Here is a 23,144-nt window from a genome sequence, read left to right on the forward strand (position 1 = left end):
GCCTTTCTACCTTTGAAATATCGTCTCAAGCTAGTCTGGAAGGATAACTGCCTGTTCTCCTCCCAGATCTCCTTGGAACAGTGCACAGAACCCATGACCCATCAACATTCATCAGCATTCATTAATCTACGGTGGTGTGAAAAAGTGTTTGCACCTTTTCTAATTTCTGATTTTGTTTGCATATTTGTCACACTTAAATGTTTCAGATCATTAAAAACAGATTGAAATATTAGTCAATGACAACACAACTGAACACAAAATGCAGTTTTTAAATGAAACTTTTATTATTAAGGGAGGAAAAAACAACATCAACATGTCCCTGTGTGAAAAAGTGATTGCCCCCTAAACCTAATAAGTGGATGGGCCCCCCTTAGCAGCAACAACTGCAATCAAGCATTTGTGATAACTTGCAATGAGTCTCTTACAGCGCTGGGGAGGAATTTTGGCCCACTCATCTTTGCAGAATTGTTGTCATTCAGCCACATTGGAGGGTTTTCCAGCATGAAGCACCTTTTTAAGGTCATGCCACAGCATCTCAATAGGATTCAGGTCAGGACTTGGACTAGGCCACTCCAAAGTCTTCATTTAGTTTTTCTTCAGCCATTCAGAGGTGGACTTGCTGGTGTGTTTTGGATCATTGTCCTGCTGCAGAACCCAAATTGATTTCAGCTTGAGGTCACCAACAGATGGCCGGACATTCTCCTTCAGCACAATTCATGCTTCCATTTATCACAGCAAGTCTTCCAGGTCCTGAAGCAGCAAAACAGCGCCAGACAATCACACTACCACCACCATATTTTACTGTTGGTATGATGGTTTTCCTGAAATGCGACATTACTTTTACGCCAGATGTAATGGGACACACACCTTCCAAAAAGTTCAACTTTTATCTCGTCAGGCCACAGAGTTGTCACAGACAGATGTTTTCTGGCAAAACTGAGACGAGCCTTAATGTTGTTTTTGTTCAGCAGTGGTTTTGATCTTGGAACTCTGCCATGCAGGTTGTTTTTGCCCAGTGTCTTTCTTATGGTGGAGTCATGAACACTGACCTTAACTGAGGCAGGCGAAGCCTGCAGTTCTTTGGATGTTGTCGTGGGGTCTTTTGTGACCGCTTGGATAAGTCATCGCTGCGCTCTTGGGGTCATTTTGGTTAACCTTTTCCACACTGATAGATCTCAGTTATGTTTTAACAGGGAGGCAATCACACAGGGCCATGTAGGTTTGGATTTTTTCCTCCCTTAATAACAAAAGTTTAATTTAAAAACTGCATTTTGTGTTGTCATTGACTACTATTTAAAAGTGTTTGATGATCTGAAACATTTAAGTCTGACAAACATGCAAAAAAATAGGAAATAAGGAAGGGGGCACGCACTTTTTCACGCCACTACATAAAACAAGCATAAAGTGCAGATGAAGATCTTGTGCTCTGTTAGGCTCTTTGCCTGTTTGTTTTTAGTGTTTATTTATGGAGGATGGAGGCTCATTAGTCAGTCAGCGAGGCAATGGCAATATGTGCACAAGCAGATTGCTCTATGGCAAGAAGACGCGTGCGCAATGACAACATTTCTAAGACATCAAGTAATTTAGCGGACTGGTCTTGTGTTTTTAAATGCCCTGCTACATCGAGCTATCTGTCAATCTAATGGCCTTTTTCACAGCTCAAGTTTTACATTGCAAAGCAGTAAAAAGTAGGATGGATAAATAAAGTAGATGTGATCACAGCACTGCATAGTTTGTGTTCTGTATATTACGAGGGTAAACTGCAGTTAAAATCGCAGCTGTGTCCTGAAGTCTGTTTTAAAGTCCAGCCGGCGCACAAATGTGAAAAATCCATCCAGCCAAATCTCTTCATACTCATACTTTTGAGCAGTAATGTGTTCCCATAAGAAATGAAGCTCATTTTCTGCTTTGCTTTGCCTTTTTTTTTAGGCAGATTAAGACTGCCAGGAGCTCTGGGGCCGCTCAGTCAGTCTTAACCCGCTGGCAGCATATTCATTCTTAATTTGTAATATTCATGTAGAAAACAAGGCAGATGCTTTGGGAGCAACATTAAACTGATTTAGAGTGTTCCTATTTTGTTTGGATAAAACATTCCTTGGGTTATTTGTAGTGGGGATTTTTTTAAAAGCCAAACTAGTCTTCTGTTAAGATCGTAACACTCACACTTGCCCTGTGGGGTGGTGGTTAATGATTTTATTTCCATCTGTGAATCACAGAGATCATTTGGAATTCTTAATTTAATGCTAAAAATGCAAATTTTCCCTAATGGGCTGTATAACAGCATCACATTGTGTATTTTTTGTGTATTTACATGTACAGTAATCGTGGTTAAATGGTTCCAGACCCGACCACGATAAGGGAATTTCCACAAAGTAGGATTCAATATTAATAAATGGAATATTTTTGTAGTTAGAGCATTGAAAATCTGTTTATGACTTTCTATGGGTTTTTTTTTTACCATTATTAAAGCCCTGTAGACATGATATAACATCCCTATAGTCACCTTTTCACTCAAATTACCCAATATAGTAGCCATAATAGCCATTTAAGACATAAATAAGACTCATACTCGTGTGTGTTGCTGTAAATGTGTTCCAGCGCTAGGGGAGCCGAGTGGACGGCGGGCAGGAAGTGACGCTGTCGGGTCAGGGTTAAGTTTTAGCTTGCCGTTGGTTTACAGCTGCAACAGTAGCCCGTGTTAGGGATTAATGTGCCCGTTGTGCGATACCCTCCTGTATGCAGTAGTGTGCTGGGGGGCAGCCTCATGAAGAAGGACTCCACACACCTGGACACACTGATGAGGAAGGCAGGCTCTGCTATCGGCACTGAGCTGGACAGCCCGACATCTGTGACAGAGCAAAGGGCACTGAGGAGGCTCCTTTCCATCATGAACAACCAGCATCATCTAATCCACAGCATCATCTGCCGACAGAAGAACAGTTTCAGTGGCAGATTACTATCACTGCCCTGCTCCACTGATAGAATGAGCAGATCATTCCTCCCCCACGCCATGTGGCTTTTCAACACAACAGACGGGCAGTGGTAAAAACAGGACTGGACGTATGAACTTATTATGCATTATTATTATTTATTATATATTATTGAAATGTAAGTGATGTGTTACATATTTATTTATTCTTATTCTATTTTATGATTTTTCTTAATTCTCCTATTTTGCTTTGTTTTATTTTTAAGTGATTCAGTTTATTTGGACACATTTGCAGAGCTGCTGGAAACGTTAATTTCTCTTGGAGATAAATAAACTATCTATCTGTCATTCAAGCCTGCAATAAAAACCTGTTGTTCCGATGACCAAGTCTGGTACTTGTGTGTCTCACGGAACATTACAGTAACATTACTGACACCTGGTGACCAGTGTAGAGTACTACATATCATCACAACATTATTGAACGCATCTTCTGAATGCCTTCTATTTGTAATTTACGTAATTGAACCATTTTTATGCTTGGAAATGCTTAATTTAGGCAAAAATACCGACAATTTGCTTAAATATGCATACAGTCTGACTAATAATAGGCCGTGTTTAACCACAAAAGAGCATGTTTTATGAATTCATATAAAAACCGTGATAGTCGCGAGGGAGCACTGTATGCACTTTATATTGTTATGAGCGGCTTAATGTGAGAATTATGTTTAAATGCCATCTCAAATGCCATTATAATAGAAGGCAGTTAAACATGACCACTTTCCACGCGTATACACTACAGTGACCAAGCGTACAAAAGCAAGATGAGCTGTAATGAGGCCAATCTTGACATGATTTAAAAAAAAAAATGCAGCTTTCAGTTTATATGGTCCTGTTGTTTGTAAAGTAATAACCTTTTAAAAATGTATGTATTGGTATTACATGCGGAGATGGGACTCAAATAGGTTTGTTGCAATACATACCAACCTGTAATGCATAAAAAGCATAGTTTTACACGTTGATACAGTGCCGTGATTTATATCAGTGTGTTTGTTTTGTTTTTGTAAGACTGGGCACCTTAGTTTAAATATATAGCCCTTCATTTTCATTTGTTGAACGTAATTGTTCGGAATGAAATGTTGAAGTGATGTTTTACTTGCCAGGTTAGGTAGTATTTGTAATGTCTCACAATTGCCATTGGAGGGCAGTGTTGAATTTTGGTCCATTCAATCGACTCCAAGCTATGAAAAAGGCCATTAACTATTTGGCATGCCTTAAAATTAATGATTGAGTTCATGGACCATCTCATATCTTTCTAACGACACTCCCCCTCATCATTCTCTCCCCCCTTCAGCCCTTTTTTGTGCACGGGCCATCATGAGAGCAGATAAGCTCTTTCTCGGTGCATTTTTCATTTGGATGATAAAAGGCCTTGCATCCAGCAGCAGTGGGAGGATGGCTGGGCAGATTTCACCTTGATGTGTTCACAGTTGAGTGGGTGTCCGACAAGGAAGACATCTTTCTGCTCTATTACTGGTCGGTGACAGCAGATACATCTTGCACATTTACTAACAAGTTTTGAGTAAAACGTCAGTATTTATTTGGGTTCGCTGTTAAGAGTAAGATTTATTGTCATGTGCATGCATACCTATAATATGACTATACTGATAAAAGTGTCTATAATCCCTATTTTATGTACATGTCATTGTACATCTAATATCTCTATATTGTCGCATCAAGGCAGTTGTCGCTGGAGTACCCAGCATGCCTTGTGGACACTTTGTAAATAACACTTAAGCTTACACGTTTGTTGTTGGTGCTTTGTTGTTATTATCCACAAGTGTGAACTTACCTGTGTGTGTTGTACTGTTGATTTTGTGAGTCTGAGGGTGTGTAAGATTGATTGATTGATGATCTACCCATTTGCTATGTTATTATGTTGTCAAGGTAGTTGTTGGCTTTTGCTTTCACATTGTAGAAAGCCTTTTTTAGACAAGCTGAAGTGCCTCTGACTACGCAGTGCTACCCTGCCATCTACTGGATGGTGGTGGAACGACAAGCCATTCCACGTCTTTTACTTTTTTTTTTTTTTCTTTGCGAGAGACAAAAAGAGGTGATGACGCAACTGCCCAGGAAAAGATGTCACTTTCAAAGCAGGTTTAAGCCATAAAAACGGCCACAAGGTGGCAGAAGTGCACTTGATAAGAGCTCGGCATCTTTTGCATGTAAAAGCACACTTGACAGCAAGGAGGAAGTGGAACTGATATTTTTCTGAAACTTACTTATGTTCTACTGCTTATTACTAAAGAATGGAAAATGGTAGAAAGAAACCTTTTTTGTCTGATGAAAGATGGGAGTCTAATCTTTCTTTTGGTAGGGTCCATGTTTATATAGCCATACAACACGATATTTTGTGTGCCTTGAAAAAGCTGTCAAAATGGTCTAAAATGGCCGATACTGAAGGGGTTGTCTTTTGGAAAATGGCTGGGATTGAATGAGTTCTTGGGAAACCCTGGTAATTATTTTGCCCTGTTGAAACATTCAAATTGTCAAGTTTTATTCTCCACGCAAGTAGGCTGGTTTCAAGATATACCATGGTATGAAAAAGTAAGTTTCAAATCCTCTTCATTCAGTCCATGTTGGTGATAGTGGACATTTGGCGGTCCAAACAGAAGCTGTAGTAATTCTACACTTAATCAAACTTATGACTTATGACTTAAGATGGGTCCGAGATTGCTGCATAAGACTTCAGAATGTGACATGAGCTTCCACTTCACTCGTCCATGCCACTACTTCCTGAAGCTGCACTCTAAGCATCATGGGAAATGTACTTTAGCCGCATCACTGTAGGTTCAAAGCATGAGAAAAAAGTAGTGGCTTACAGTACAGGGGCCGCATGGCTCAGGTGGTAGAGTAGTTGTCTCCCAACCTCAGGTTTGGTCCTCCGTACTCCCATGATCCCCAGAAACCTCCAGTTGCTCCCGATGCTGCGTCATCAGTAGGTAAATGTGGTAACACTGACAAACCGCTGTGAGTGCCTTAAAGTGCCTTCATCACATGCACTCGAATGCACAGGCGACAGTGCGCAGGGATACACCGGGAGAAAAGTATAACGCCCAGCGTTTTGTGAGGTCTGATTTTTTTTGATGCAAATGTATTACTCTTTGGAACGCATATTGTTTTGAGAAACCAAACTCTCTACTGAAATGTCTCCAGCAACTAAGCAGTACTACGTTCTTCATCACCGAAATCCGACCCCAACTGGGTTAATGGACTACACTGCTGATGGTGATGTCATACAACTTTGAGTCAAAAATTTCGAACTATACCTTTTAAAGGTAGAAAAACACTACACAAGTGAAAGTCCATTGGCCGGAAATTAGATTAGATTAGATTAGATTAGATTAGATTACATTTAGATTACATTTAGATGTATTGGTCCCCAGGGGGAAATTTGTCTTCATTGTCTTCATTGACTGTACTTTACAGGGACAATATTACAGAGACAACAAAGCACATCCCATATCATGACAGTAACGACAACAGCAACAGAACAGTCACAGCTACAGTATAACTAATTACCGGTTGTAATCCATATATCCTTACACGGTAGTGTTCATTTGTTATTATGACCCCTCATGTCTTTGCACATGATCTTTACCATCTTTGTTTGACAGTGAACTTCTCTACAGACTTTCAAAGAGCCTGTTTACATGAGACTCCTCATCATGAAAAAGATGGACCTGTTTGCTGGGAGTAGGCGTGCTTAGCTGTAACCAAACATAACATGAACCTGTTTTACATTTTCTCAGCAGATTCCAACAATGTATCTGTGCCTACAAAAACAGCAGCGGGCTCCCTATGAGGCGGTACTCCCTGGAAACCCAGCTTTGCTTTCTGATGAAGCACGAAAATAAAAAGGATAATTTAACCTAATGCAGAAATTATGCCCTGTCAGGGGGAAGCTTTGCAGTAGCGCTCAATGTTTTACCACCTCAGACTTGACATGAATGAGAATACAGCGGCAGACACCAAAAGGAAAGAAACGTTAACATACAAGGATCACACACTTGATTGAGTTACTCAGTAGCCAGCTCCGAAAGCTGCCCTCAATTTGTCAGTTTGTGCATTCCTCTGTCAGCGCCCAGCGCTTGTTGTAGCGTGGCATTGATTGCCCCTGTTTCAAATATGGATTAACTGGCCTCTGCAGTCCTGTATCAAAGCAGGACGTGCTAAAACAAAACCGTCATTGCAAATTAGTCTCAATGCCAACTTGCTGTTCTTCTTTAACCCTTAATGTTCTGCTGCCTCCTATTCTCATGAAAAGCAGGGTATTCAACACCCCATTTGTGCACCAAGGTGTGTTATACACTAGGGGTGTAACGGTTCACATGGATGTATCAAACTGTTTCGGTTCTGCGTGTTCGGGTCGGTCCACTTACGTACTGTTTCGGTTATATTTTATGCTATTTTTCTCATTAAATTTATTGCTAGAGTGATCTACGCGCTTCATGCGGAACTAAAGCCCTGGACGAGTTTCCACACGGACGCCTCTGAGTGTTGGACACTACTGACTGAGGAGGAGGAATGCTAGTAGCTCGCAGGCATGACAGATGGCACCATGGCAAATGCAAGCGAGAAGCCAAATGAGTCAACATTGTTCCATGGATATCGGATATGCTGCAGGAAACACGTCGAACATGTTAGCGCACTTAAGGCGGCATTATCCGGCAGTGAATGTTACATCTACAAGAAAGAAAACCAGCTTAGTGCAAACACCCTTAACTTCAGCAGATAAACAACCTCTAGCAAGCCACTCTGACCGGGCCAAAGCAGTGACACATGGTATTGGAGTTTTTATAGCCACGACATTACATCCATATTCAGTTGTTGAGGGAGAAAATCACAGATATTAAAATTTGTTGATTTAGTACATTTTCCAACAGCTAAAATAATGCATAAAGTTAACAATAACTTGTTACCCAAAAACGTCATACACTATTATATATATAGAAATATGATCTTTAAAATGTAAAACTTATTATTATATAGAAAAATATGACATGGAATGCAGGAAGTGAATAGTATGTACTGCACAAGATGAGGAATGGATGGGGGGTAGGATTAAATAAGCTTTGCTTCTTCCTACTCCTTTTGGACATGTGGAACTGTGAAATGTGATGATTCATGAGATGTATTCCATTGGAACCTTCACGCATGTTCAAATCAAATTAAACCAAACCAAACTTTAGCACTTTATGAAAAAGCTAAAAGTGATGTCGTCAACGAGCTATCACGTGTCCGCTGTTTCACTTACGACAGGTGGTTGGACTTCACGTGCAACAGAGAGCTATTTCACTGTAACCCTCCTTTACATTTCGCCACACTGTTTAAACAATTGTTGAAATACAACATTATTTTACTGTTATTTTTCTATTTAAAAAAACTAGAATTTATTTGAAATGGCACCCACATGGTTGGCTTTTATATATTTTATTTATTTAAAAAAATGTTCTGTTTGCATTTTTTTTCATAAACTCATTTTGTCTGTTTTTCTGCCGAAAATACCGAAAATGAACTGAACTGAGCACTTCAAGAAACTGAACCGAACCGAAATTACATTTTAGTGTTACACCACAGCGATGCCAGTAACTAAAATGACCAGTTTTTTCAGTAAGAAGTAACAAGTAAGATGTAACAGGTTATTATTTCCAAACCAGATTTTTCCTTAGTACAAAAATATACTGTAATCCGCAAAGTAAGATTCCTACTTCACAAATGAAATATTTAAGTAGCTATAGCTTAGAAAACCTGTGTTTACATGTTTTAACACTAAATACATGTTTTAACATTATTAGAGCCCTCTTGACATGAAATAACACACGGTCACCTTTTCACTCGTATTACCTAATATACTTGTAGTAGATATGGTCAGAGAAAGTGAGCGTGTGCAGTGCAAGTCTCCGGCAAAGTGGTAGGGGCAGTGTTTTCTGGGGAGTCAGCTGGGTGTGAAACCATGATGCTGGTCAACTATTTTGCTTGTTAGCTTCCTTTGTCACTAATGAACAATGGCAACTAAAGGGGCGTGGAGAATGGTACTGGAACTGGAATTAATCAATGTGTTACAGCATTAAGAAATGTGACCAATTGCCAGGTGGCAACAAGTGTGGCTCATCATTAAACCAGGAAAACAGAAAAGGAACGTGGCAATACGCTTAAGGAAATTATATATGTAGCGTTACCTCTAATGCGTGGCTCCAAGTGGGTTTTAATATCGTGGAAATGGGTCCAAACGGCTCTTTTGATGCTAAAGGTTAGTCTAGGATTCTTATGATGTTAAAAGAAAATTGTATACAGGTTTTCCATGCTACTAACTATGAAAATATTCTATTTATAAATAAGGAATCCGATTTCACGGAAATTCACTTATCACAGTCTGGTCTGAATCCAATTAACTGAAATAAAAAAGAATGAAAAAAAACATTGTCAGTCTGGCCCTGATGGAGAACACTTTTATTAACATTTTTAATGATTGGTGTAGGCATGTGCAAGTACAGAGGTACCCGTTTAAGTTGATCTTGTTCATGTCGGCAAGCCGAATCAAGTCAACGTCAAGTCCTAGTCCCCCGCGTTCTTCCTGTGTCTAAAAAGTACCCGCATAAGTTGACATCGAGGCTCACGGTTGAAGGATTTTGTTGACCTTACATTTGAAACCAAAAGCGTCAACGTGTTGTAGTTTTGTTAACATCATCTTTATTGCGAAGCAGCGTGAAACAAGCGCAATTACTGTCTGGCCTCTGGTGTGCTGTAGTACTGGTCACTTTAAAATGTTCGCTCACGTGTGTCAGTCAGTGTCTACAGTCACAAGTAAATGCGCAAGCAATGGCTATTTTCGGTTATGTCAACAACCGCTTATGTCGACGTGAGCCAGCCAATCCGAGGGGTGATGATTTAAATGAGTTCCACTGTAAGTCACAAGCAAAACAACAATGGAGGACCACAGTGCTGTCAGATATCCCCGGATGCTTCTTCGGATGTGTCTCTGATGTCATTTACTGTCATTTTCTCATGCTTCTCTGGTTTCTCTCTCAGCATATCCTGTCTCGGTGCGTCTTACTCATGGCTGACCAATTTCTGTTGGTCATCTTGGTCATCAGTTGAGTCAATGTGTACAACACTGACCTGTCTGTCTTGCTGCTCATGCAAGCCACTAACACGGCCAGGGGGGTCTTGAGGAAGTAGAGCTTAACAGATTCTACATTGCCTTTCATTTTGGTGTTGGCTAAAGGCTTTTCCTCAGCAGCCTTTGTGCATCACTCACAATGTGTTTGGGTATGTATATGTACATTATGTTTGCCTGTTCAAAGCATTGCTCATAGATTGACCAACTATGTTCATCACCAGGGGAAATATGTGTTTGTTTAAAACGGTGGTTTAAATTGTGACATGCCATTGAGGCCACTTTCTACTGTCAAACACACACACACACATACACACATACACAAACGCACAGGCTCTAAGGCCAGTTTCCATGACATTGTGTGCTTCAGAGAAGTAGGCCAAAGCAGGAGCGGGGTCCTCTGGCAAGCCGACAGAGCACGCTCGGCATTGCCAAAGGCGACTAGTGTATCAAAATGTCACTCTGCTTCCTCCACCATGGAGTCATTAAAACAGGATTGCGGTTTGACTCATTCATTTACATTCAGTGCCCCAGAAAGCATGAAGAATTAACAAATTGCTTTGTCATGATTTACATTCAATGTAAATAAATAGTGTACTGCAGCGGCCTGAACACACATACTGGATTGGCCCCCACCCACAAATAATAAAGTGCTTAATGGTTACAGCTGACTGAAGTGAGCGAGTGAGTGGTAGCCCCGGGCTTGGTCTCCATGAAGACATCTTTGTTTGGACAGCAAATCCCCACAAAGTATACAGTGCAGGCTTGAACCATGTGAATCATCCGTCATGATAAACCTGGAGTTTCGTAATTACAGATTTCAGTATAAATTGTGCTGTTTTGTTGGCTTCCAACACAACAAACACTGCCAGGATCCTGATGAGGATCACATCACCCCTGTTCTGAAATTTCTTCACTGGCTTCTTGTCCCTCCTCTTACAATTGAATACAAGGTCTCCCTCCTCACCCATCAGTGCATTCACGGACATGTCCCCCAATACCTCAAAGAACTCCTCACCCCCCAGGCTTTCTTATGCACCCTTCGGTCTACAACCAAAAACACCCTTCAAGTCCCCAGAACTAAGCTCTGCACCAAGGGCGACCGGGCCTTCTCCTCTGCCGGTCCAAGTCGGTGGAATGCCGTCCCTGACCACCGAACGGCCTCACAGACTGTAGAAATTTTTAAAAGAGACCAAAAACTCATCTTTTACCGATAACCCTGCTTATAACCCTGTTTATAAACCTCACTTTTACACTGTAGCATTATTATTATCATTATTATTATTATCAGGGCCGTGGATTGTGATAATCAGTAAAATGGAGAAAGTAAAATACTAAGTGGTCATTATTTTACCGTGGCATGGTACCAGTGACAGTCTAGTGCCAGGCATTGTTGTACCATTCTCCATTTTATTGTAAAGCCTGTAATACTGCCTAAATATTGTTTACTGCAACACAAGCCTCGGAAAGCATTCAGTCCACACTTCTACCATGTCTGCATCGTGTGGTATTGTTGATGACACCATAAGGACATGTGTGTCAAGCTGAAGTTCATTCATTGGGAAGAGCCCTATGAGATGTATCATCTCATTTTCAAATTGATTCCACGCAATGACGGACCGTAATTGATGTGCAGATTCCTCGATGCAGGCCGGGCGTATGGCCTACAAAAGTTAATAACTGCCGTCTGTAATTAGTGCTGGGTCAGAAAACAATGGTATTAACTCCTGTGGCATTGCTCGCAACGGCCCTTATAGCAGGGCGAAGTCCACCCAGATTCTTCTGTTCTACCAGCTGTGAGATAATGCTAAGGGTCTCAAGTAAGGTTTGCAATTTGCAATTAAAAGGAGTAGACGCAAGCAATTACAATGTCAGCGCTGGAGAGAATCGGTCAGCCCACAAACTAAGGCTTAGTGAGATCCAAGCAATCTCTGAAGTGAAACTGAGTTCCTCTTCCTGATCTGCCTGCTGCGGAGGTAGTCCCGATGGTCACGGAACTTCCTCCTAACTGTTTGTTGGTGCATTGGTCTGATCTGGTTTCAATCAAACCTTGGCTTGGGGCTGAGTGCCTCAGCCAGGAGAAAGGTCTTGGAATTGTTTTATCTTTCTGTTGCAGATAAGAATATCCAGAACAGAGTGGGAAAATATTCCCTTTGTAACAGTTACATCTGACTATAGCGAGCAAGTGGTAGCCCCGGGCTTGGTTTCCATGGAGACGTCTTTGTTTGGACAGCAAATCGCCACAAGCTATACATTGCAGGCTTGGACCATGTGAATCATCCGTCATGATAAACCTGGAGTTTAGAAGTAAGAGATTTAATTATAATTTTTACCTTTTTTTTAACTCCAAAACATTATTGGTTCAAACAAGCAAGAAAATAATTATTAAAAAATTGGAGCAAATAGTGTTCAGTCTCGCACGGCACCTGAAGCGGGGTCCATCCATGCTCCGTGTTAAGCGTAGGCCTGCCACGATAAACAATAAATCCATTAGCCATGTGATAATTAAAAGTGAGCTCGATAATTTTGCCGGCCTCGATATGTTGGCACGTGCATGCATCTTTGTTTTCCTCGTCTCTTTCTGCCAAACAGGCTGGATGACAAGGGGGTTCACTCTAAGCATCTGTCTCAATACCTGGGAGCGTTGGTTCTATAACTGAATGAACAGAGTGAGTGAACCCTCCTGTCAGTCATTCAGTGTCTTTGTCTCAGTGGGGAGAGGCGGGGCGCGAGCTGTGTGTGTCGTGTGCTACACAATCGAATAGTTTCTTTGTGCCTGTTGTGTATAAAACATGATCTGATGTCAATTTCAGTCCGTTTGCGCGTCGTCATTTTAAGACATGAAAAAGCTTGTGACAAAGACAATTAAATAATAACACAATACAGTGGAAGTTACGTTTCAGCTGCTGAATTTTAACGCTTCATTTTGCGTCAAACGCATTTTGCTGCATCCAAAACATGTACTCCGTTACCGCTCATTAAACGTAAGCAGCATATTCTACACAATGCTGCTAAAAGTGTATATGCAAATGGATTGACGTCTGCATTGACACAAAATGTCATCTCCAGAGTATTTCCGGGTTATTTCTTGTATTCCTCTTTGTAGTAGCGATCTCTCACTTTTACATCCCCAAAATGCCAGTGATTCTCCAGCTCGCCCTTTCTTTCCTCTGGTCACATTTGACCAAACAAATCTGTGCACCTGGAGCTCTGAGCGTCTGACTCTTAAAATTATTTTGCTTGCAGGTGTTTGCTGTCATTCTTACGGGTTTAAACAATTATAATCCAGTGTCATAAAACTCAATCCTTTTCAGAGCGGGGATGTTTGAAATGTTACACCATGGAGGTTTGAGTTGAACAGCCCTTTAGAGATGTGGAAATTGAGGAGTCAAGTCGTAAGGGGTGGAAGATCTAAGAAACTGTTGTTTCTCTTCAATGGAAAGACACATTGCCAAAACCTGAATGTGGATCTCTTCATTGGTAATCAGTCCCAACCTAAGAAATGAATGCCAAGAGAGTAATTGATAATAGCATAAAAATAACAGTGTATTCAAAATGTTGTTTTGCTTCTTCTCTCGATTGCTGTAAACATCAGTTTGGTAGTTGGTTTGGCCTCATCAGATCAATCACAGAGCCTGCAACAGGCTGGCTCATTACAGCCGACAACAAGACTCGGTGAATCATTTGGCTCACAGCACATCTTGACAACAAGTGAGGGCTGGCTTGTAGCACCCCTGTACAAGAGGAAGTGTCTGTATACTGTATGCAGGTGGATGTGAAAGCTGAGGGAGTTGGTCATGAGAATGAGTATTTCCCTATGTAGTCATAAATAGATTCCATGTGTTTGTGGCTATTTAAGATCAGAATATCCAGGAGATATACTGTATTGTAATGCTGCATCTGTAGTTATGCTAGTTACGCTGAATTCCATAAAACTGGTAAGTTGGAATTCTCAAGGCATTCAATTGATCGCAAGTGGACTGCTCAGGTTGTCTGAGAGCCTGGTGGAAGAGCCAATCTTTTAGAGGATAAATAGATTGGATCTTGCACCAGGCTCTCAGACTACAGTTGTCCTATCTAGTCTGACTGGTGTGTGTCCTACCTTGTCTTTGACCATGAAGCCTGCTCGGATGAGAGACAAAACGTCTTCTAAGACAACCTGAGCAGTCCAGTTGCGATCGATTGAGTGCCCTCATAATACAATGACCGGGATGAATGACAATATTCACAGGCTGAGGTCAATTTCTGCCAAGAAAAGTGATGTGGAAGTCAGGTTTCCTACATCTAGTCTGGAAAAAAATGAATCTACTTACCTTGGCATGACACCTTACCATGCTTTTCCACAATCGTTGATTGTTTTTTAACCCGCAGATCTTGGTCTGGGTCGAGGAAAAGGATAGTCGGGGCAGCTGATGATAGAACTACCCTCCGGTAATAAACGTTCAGTCCCAAACTTTCCTTTATCCGAGGCACAGTATCAAAACAACTGGCCTCCTATTACGCCGGACATACAGCAATATCGAAGAATCTGACGGGCAAATGGCGTCTTTTGGAAATGTGAACAGGTTTACTCAGTCTGCTCGAGTGTGCGAGCAAAAGCCTGCCACATAACGAGCAGGCATCAAATAAATATAAAGTGTGTATATATATATACAGTATATATCAACAATAAAATCACAGAAAATGCACCACAACAATACGACGCCATTTCCTCCAAGTGTTTTTCAGTAGTGAAATGTAAATGTAATGAGCGTAACATGTATCATGGACATTACGCCATATTTCTGAATCAGCCTCACTTTTGGTATTGAAAAAGAAGAAACTAACACACAAATACTCTGAAGTTCACTTTGTGAGTCAAGGCAGAGGTTAGCTCATTTGCATGTAGTCTTCCTTGGTTCCACTTTAGTTACACTGTGTGCGGACTACGCTGTTTACGTTTGCGACACGTACACTTTTTGTCTGAGTGTTGTACTTTAGAAATCACAGCAGCTGAAACCACCGTTTTGTATTATTTATCTCATCTTTGTGACACACCTTTGCATGTCACAGAATGGGGGTGCGCAAATGGGCTGAAATTCACATTGGATCGTTTTTTATACACAACACACGCGGAAATATTTGACACTGTTTCCCATGTTTATTCAATTTGTTTGCAGTATATTTTTACATGGTTGGAGCTTCACATTACTGTAGTCTGTGCATCCTGCCCCTCGAAGTGATGGCACCCTGGCTTTCAGGAGAATCACCCAAATACATCAACATTAGAGTACACATCAAACGCAGAAAGTTATTTTGCAGGCAAGAATAACATGTTTTTTGGTGTCATGAGCACTTTAATGGTGAAAGATGCATTATTCATCACTAAAATGATTGCGTCTACGTTTGGGCGTCTCAGCTACAAAATGTAAACACAAGGTTGACAGCTGTGTGCCATCATCTTTTAAAAATTTTTTTTTTAAAGCATCAGTTTTGCAATCTTTGCAACTTTAATGCAAAAGATGCAAGTAAAGCCTGATCAGCGCACAGTCGGGGGGTCGGCTAAGCTGAGCTAGCTTGTATTGCAGGGGGCCGCGGGGGTGAAGGCTCACGCTAAAGTGAATCTGTGGTGGTGTTTGGCATGTGGACTGTGGAATTCGTGACAATCAGCGATGCCACAGCTTAAAAAGGGAGCTTGGGTCATGAAAGTGAGGCTGTCACACATGCTGTCCTCTTAATGACCTCTTGTGATTGATAACAACTCCCAGGTCACTAATCTGCAGCCCTTGTCTGTCCTCACTCTTGCCTCTTTCGGGAATAGCGTACGTTTTGCTTGGCTCCATGAGTGCACCTGGCTCTCCTTTCTGCTCTTGTACAGTACGATACAAATCCTAGATACAGCCCATTGATTTTGAATGAGTCATTTGTACAGGGATTTCTAGCTAGAGCGTGTAATTATTGTCAGCGGGGTGTTGAGAGGATTCAGCTCTCTCAAACGTGCTAGCAGCTAGGGGCACTGTATAGTCTGACTTTCCCATTGATCGCTCTGTTTTTGCTCGCTTGTGCAAAATTAGCGGCATTAGTTTTGATCTTATAATTAGCTCGACTGCTTGTGCGGACATCCCTTCCTATTGTTACGTCCTCTTGAAAGGAAAGGCAGATGAATGCAAGTTTAATGCGCAGTTGCTTTTTCGTGCTGTGTGGGCTTTCCACATTAGTGGCACCACAGCACAAATGCTCAGGTTATTTGCAAGTAGCCACCGGCTTCCTGTGTATTTATGGAGACTGTAAACATTTTTACTGTTGAACAGGGAAGGTTTATTTTTCTGTACTCTAACAAGTAGGAATGGTTATAATAATTGATTGGAATCTGCTAAATCAAGTGCCCTATGTGGCCGCAACCAGCAGAGGCACTCTTTATTGTGTGGATGCGTATCCACGCAAATTCTGGTTGACTCTGTCGTTCTGTGCCAACTGACACAGCTACACCACAGGTTTCTGCTTTGTTTGTTGAGTACGGCTGCATAATAACCCAACATGGGGCCAAACAAGTTTGAGAAGGAAGGTGCCAATTCAAGAACGAATTCAAGAAAGAAGTTGAAGCAAAACCACAAAGGTGGTGTCTGTGTGGGTCTCCCCGCCCCCTCTGCCCCTCGGCTCATCGCCGTCTTTGCCCAGAGTCGTCAATAAATATAAAAGTTCATTCATCCATTTCGGCATTTACATGCATTTCACATTGTTTTCTTCATGTAAAACTATGACCGCTCTCTAAAATGTGATCATATTTTTGGGTGTCTGGAACAGGTTCACTTTGTGTACAGTCATTTCCGTGAAGTAGGATCACTGGAATACTTTCCGAGTTAAGAGCATAGAAAACCTGTTTACGACCTTCTAAATAGGGGTTTTAACATTATGAGAGCCCTCTAGACATGAAACAACACCCCTAGAGTCACCTGTACGCTCCTATTACATAACAGAATGAGAGAAAATAAGCCATTTAAGACTTAAATGAGACTCGTGCGGGTGTGTGTTGCTGTAAATGCATTCCAGTGCTAGGGAAGCTGAGTGGGGTTGGGCAGGAAGCAATGTCGAGGGTTCAGAGTTGAGTTTTTGAGTTTTAGCTTGGCGTGGGTTACAGCCGTAACAGTAGCCTGTGTTAGAGATTATTGTGTCTGTTGTGAGATCATTCAAACGAAGGATGCAAAATCACTTATCACAATAATACAGACTACAGATTGACAGCTAGCGGTCGAGCTGAGGCTAAAGCTAGCGGGAGCAAAGAGCCAGGCAGCGGCCCGCTGTTGGTGCTTACGAGCAGTGAAACGAGCAAAGCCATTACGAGGAAAATGATGACACTGGATGACCAGCCATTTACAGTTGCTGTGCACTTTATTTTTGGCAAGAGGCTCAAATCCGGTTTGCAGTGTAACCCGATGCGCAAGTTTGGTTTGTTTTTAAAATGTGAAAAATAAAAAACTAAAGGTTATCATTTAGTGTTTGGGCAGCAATTTTCTCAACTTTTCATTTGTATACGAAAGAACTACTTCTTGTGTAGTTCTAACAAGTTTGTATTGTTTCACGGTTATTGTTCAACGTTTTTCGACAATATAAGACTGGAACATTGACGGTATTTGCTGCTCTTAATTTTTTTAAATATTGGCATTGGCCAGATTCGGAATCGGCAGTTCAAGCTTTTTAAAGATTGGAGATTGGTGATTGGGCAGAAAATTGTAATCGGTGCACCCCTAATTCAAATCTGTCAAGTTGGATATTTGTGTGTCCCACCAAACACGACAGTAACATTACTGACATCTAGTGACCAGTGTAGAATACTACATCACAAACCTCTCAATGCCTTATATTTGTATTGTTGTTCTATTTGCCATTTTTATGCTTCAAAATGCTTAATTTAGGCAAAAAATTGTGACAATCCGAACGCCCGAGCCCAACGACGCATTCATATGTCTTTTAGGTTCTTTTGCAGTAGTGAACTCCACTCGTGAAGTTCACTTCAGAGGAATTTTAAGCCATAAAAACGGCCACAAGGTGTCAGAAGTGCATTTGATAAGAGCTCAGCAGAGGTCATGTGGATGGAAACAACATGAAAGACGGGAGTCTAATCTTTCTTTTAGTAGGTTCCATGTTTATACAGCCGTAGAACACGATATTCCAAGGCCAGTCACAACTGTCTAAAATGACGGTACTGAAGAGGTTGTCTTTTGAAAAATGGCTGGTATTGAATGAATGAATTCATTTATTTTTGAAAAACCGTGATAAGTGGCTGAAAAAAACATGATTCAGTTGGAACTAATTAATGACGAAAACCGAGGTGCCGCTGTATATCTTAACCGAAGACACTTTCCAACAGCTCTTTCAGTGACTTTTGTTTCTTTATTATTTGATTACAGCACAAACATGTCATTATTGGGGCCACTTTCCCCACACAGCAACACAGGCAGAGGGTGGTCAGATTAGTCCATGTTCTCACTGGCTTCCTGAAGTCGAGCTAATAACAGACCAATTTATGCTTGAGCCATCACTCAGTAGAAGCAGAAGCTCGTGCGGTGTGCTGGCCAATGCTAATTCTGATTAAATTCATACCGTCTTCTTGATGATTGGGCGGCAGCCACGCTGAGTGCTGCTGTTCTTCCCAACACCAGCAGGTAACAACCAGCTCCTCACTTACAAAGAAGAGAGCGTGGGAGTGTAGGTGGATGAGGTAAGAGCCACCGACTGGAGCGAGTGGGTAGGTAGAAAAGATCCTCTGAGAGTAAACATGTGAACACTTAGCAAGTCCCCTCTCCCTGACTGTGTGTGGGTAGTTAATGAGTCTGAAAGCTTCTCCTGTGCATCTGTCACAGAGAACCAGATGGAGGCTCTAATGCAGCTGAAAAGCAACATCCTATTGCTCATTGATAATTGGCTCCAAGACAGTTCAGTGTGTTTTTACTTTTCAGCCCCCTTCCATAGCCTAACATCTGCATAGCCGCGATTGAGCGTTCGCGACCCGGCACATTTGCAGATTTTTGATTAAAAAATGTACACATACAGGATGTAGCAAAAAAAACGTATACACGCTTTAAATATTTATAAACTAGGCGTTTAATGATTATTTCTTTCAAAATGTAATATAATCTACAAAGATCATTTTATTTTATTTTCACCGCTTGTTCTCAAACTCCTGCTGACAACTCACGTTCCCACTACGCACTGATCTTGTGCACTCAGCGCACAGCTAATCCTTGCAGCGCAACAAAATAAAATCCAACCTGAACTGCACATAAAATAAACACAACAATTTATTGTGTAGCATTTTGCAATGCAGCTTATTGAGTGACAGGCGACAACAAGCAAGCTCCCGTTGGTATGTATTTACTTACGCGACCAATCAATACATGCTGCTGGTTTGCAGGCTAGCGTATAGCTAATGTTGCAGCGGAGTTAAGAGAGCTAAATGTTGCTTGCTAATCCGTATTATGGCTAAAGGAACGGGCAGCACCACATCCACTCACCAAGCTAAAGTAAAATAAGGTGGACTGGTATGTGGGAACAGAAGAACAGTTGAATTTTGGGTGAGATTTTTAATTTTATTTTGAATGCTCTGAAAAATATGCTGCAAGCCAACGATAACAATTTTTAAATGTTAAAATGGTACGAAAATAGATTGATCTAATTTATCATTTCAGACCGTTCCAAACCAAATTAAAACAGCTAAAGTACTTCCAGTTCAAAAACAGAGGCAAACATCAATTTAGAAATTATTGCCCAGGAGAATACACTTCAGCATGTTTAAATACATGGTGCAGCATACCCCAGGGGTCAATACTGGGACCAAAACTGTTCAACCTATATATTAAGGACATCTATAAAGTTATGAAAGACCTAAAGCTCATATTATTTGCAGACAATACTGCTACCTTTTGTTCATGTGTTTTTTCCGAAAAAAACACATTTGATTCACCATAAGTTGATAACATTTTATAAAAAAATGTGGTAATACAGGTAAAATGTACAACGTACATGTACCGCTGCTAGAAAAGCGACAACAGTGCCATTTGAAAGCCCCACAATCATCACTTCTGAGTGGCTACGGGAGTGGAAGGCTCGTGTTCTTAAAAAAATGCCACCAGAGAAGAAAAAGAAATATTGTGTGACCTCCATTGTTGTCTTTTGTCTTGCGTGTTGTGTTCCTCGTCTTTGTTACATTGTGTCGCAGGTATGATGTCACACTATTTACGTAGCGGATGCAGCTAGCACCATCTCACCTACACGCCCTGCGGTGGAAACACAGGCCAGATTGTGGTTTAGCATTTCATTTGTATCTAATTGTGGAAATATACAACACATTTCTTCTTTCAGAATGAAATATGACACTTCAGTGTCTTTGCACACTGCGTTGTTACCCTTCCCATGCCTTCGGCTTGTGGTGGCCGAACAGTAAGAGTCTTGGATCTAAAGCACCCTGCTTTGATAACATCTACTGACGTGGCTGTCATAAAGACCAACGATGTGTAGCCATTAAGTTGTAGGGCGCTGTGAGTGTTTGGTTGGAGGTGAAACAGGCAGCGTTTGTGTAACCTTGGCATGGTCCAGCCCTACTTAAAAATATCTGTAAAGCAGTCCTCCCACTGATGACTGAAGTAGAGTTCAATAACCTAATCTCAGTGAATCTCCCAATTCATTCAATTGTATTGAGACGTTATATTTCCTTTGGCATACCACAGCAATTATTATGATTGAAGATCCATTCGTATGAACGCACTGTGAGAGTTTTTGGTGTTTGATTTGAGCAATGATTGCAAACAAGGACTCTGTTATCCTGGCTGGAAAGATATTCTCTCTTGAGGCAAGACAACACTTACACAGATGGCTGAACAGCTTGCTTTGACTCTCCCCTCTGACACCTTTTCTCTACGCTTTGGAACACAAGCTCCGTAGCCACGCATTCTTCTTCGATGGATCCAGCCACTGGATATCATACAGCATATCCTCCAGATATTCATTACACTGCCTTGTCATGCTTGCTGGTGTCCATTCGGTAGCTAAATCCCATGTCTCCAAGTTCCAGCATGGCGTGGGCATTCCCTGGAGGAGCAATGAGAGCTGATGGACTGGTTTTGTAATGGATACGGTATATGATGCATTATTTATGCAGCAAAGCTGGTCAAGGTACTTCACTTATTACTGATGGTGTGCTTCAGATTTTAGGAGAAAAGCAAGCTTAAATGTGGATGTCTGTGAGAGGGTCTTGACTAGCTTGATGTATGTTTGTGCTCCATTGACTGCAAATTGCAGGTTGTTGAGCAGAAGAGCTGTTTGACGAGTGGGTATGGAACGAGGTCATTGTCTGGGCTTTCGTGTCTGCCATAGCTGCAGGCTCCATCCGGAACCTGTTTGATATTTTTCCCCATTTACTAGTTAGTGCATCTCCAGTAACGTTGAAAGGAAACTCTACTCCACAGCATTAGGTGCACCTACATGATATAAACAGGCCCGGTACAAGGGTAGTCAAGTCAAGTTTACCAAACAACAACGACAGTAATAAACGTATACGATAGAGCCCACCTGCGATTGACGGATATGGCCGGAAAAATGTCTAAAAATGTCTATATGGTCGAGAGGCCGTAGGTGTGAATCGGCAGCCACGTTTCCGTCAGACTACCCCGGGCAGCTGTGGCTACAGATGTAGGTAACCACCGGTCTGTGACTGAAGAGTGAATGAATAATGGGTTCACTTCATTGTAAAATGCTTTGGTTGCCTTGAAAAGCGCTACAGAAAATTTAATCCATTATTATTATCATTTCTGACACACGGCCTTGCTAAATGGCTGTTATTAGCTGACAAAAAGCATAACTCATGCACATATATGTGCGTTAGGTGGGGCGTGTCTTGCAACGTAGGAGCAGGAAGTGGGCGTAATACAGTCGTTGCTCGCCACTTTGCAGTTTGAACATCGCTCCCTCACTCTATCGTGGTTTTTCAAAAATGAATTTATTATTGATGGCTGTTGTGTGGTTGACTATGACCTATTATTATTAAAAATATATTGACAGGGAAGTCATATGTAGTATTCTAATCTGGTCACTAGGCGTTAGTAATGTTACATAGATGAGACATGAGCCACGGATGACCCCAGGCTTGCGCTCCAAGATCCGGACATGAGCTTCAAATGATTGTCAGTCATAAACATGATAAATGGAAAAAAAAGTTCTCCTATTCTGTGTGGAAGTGGTACATTTTTGCCTTCTTACTTTGTCCTTCTTCCACACTCAGTTTCAAATCAAGAAGAAATAAATTGAAGGCTCCGTAGCTTGCTGTGCTCAAAGCGGCGACCGTCTCCTGTGTCCATGCTGAAATCCTGTAGCATGCGTGTAAGAGTTGCACAATGTGGTGTAAACAAAGAGAGTGGTAGTGCAGCAGTGTCCATTATTTTACAAAGCGAGGATGAATGATTGACTGACGGTCTTTTTTTGTTTTTAAGCCATGCGATCAACCCACATTACGTTAACGATACTACAACACGAAGGAACTTTCCCGATGCTAACGTGAATTATTATGTCTTCTTATCGCTTATCATGTCTACTATATCAGGTAACACGAGTGTAAAGGTGACCAGGTGACTCGAGCTATTCTCTCATACAGTGACATAAATAAGACTCCTGCTCACGTGTGTTGCCATAAATGTGTTCCAGTGCTGAGGGGTAGTAGGGGGCGGACAGGTTTGACTTTGGGGATCCAGAGTTCAGTTTTAGCTCGGTCTAGGTTACGGCCACAACAGTAGCCCGTTTTAGGGATTATTCTGCCTGTTGTGAGAGAATTCAAACCTGCAATAAAAGCCTGTTGTTCTGGCAATCAGGTCTGGTGCTTGCGTGTCCCACAGAACTTTACAGCAGCAATACTGACACCTAGTGACCAGTGTAGAGTACTACATATCACACAATGTCTTTGAATGCGTCTTCTGAATGCCTTATATTTGTATTTTAGCTCATTTTGCCATTTTTATGCCTGAAAATGCTTCCATCCATCCATCCATTTTCTATACCGCTTCTTCCTCATTA

General features: G+C 41.4%; 1 protein-coding gene across 20 annotated transcripts in view; it reads left to right on the forward strand.

Moving 5' to 3' along the window:
• Window positions 1-23,144, forward strand: part of LOC129181866 (pleckstrin homology domain-containing family A member 5-like) — a 120,619-nt gene that overhangs the window by 25,575 nt on the left and 71,900 nt on the right. The window contains exon 4 of one of the 20 annotated variants that reach the window (XM_054777588.1): window positions 2,743-3,189. The exons of 18 other annotated variants lie outside the window; for them this stretch is intronic. In XM_054777588.1, the coding sequence (XP_054633563.1) occupies window positions 2,743-3,046 (304 nt within the window). In that variant the 3' untranslated portion in view covers window positions 3,047-3,189. One more of the 20 variants, XM_054777589.1, reaches the window with a different exon arrangement.

Source organism: Dunckerocampus dactyliophorus, chromosome 5, assembly GCF_027744805.1.
Source record: "Dunckerocampus dactyliophorus isolate RoL2022-P2 chromosome 5, RoL_Ddac_1.1, whole genome shotgun sequence".
NCBI lineage: Eukaryota > Metazoa > Chordata > Actinopteri > Syngnathiformes > Syngnathidae > Dunckerocampus > Dunckerocampus dactyliophorus.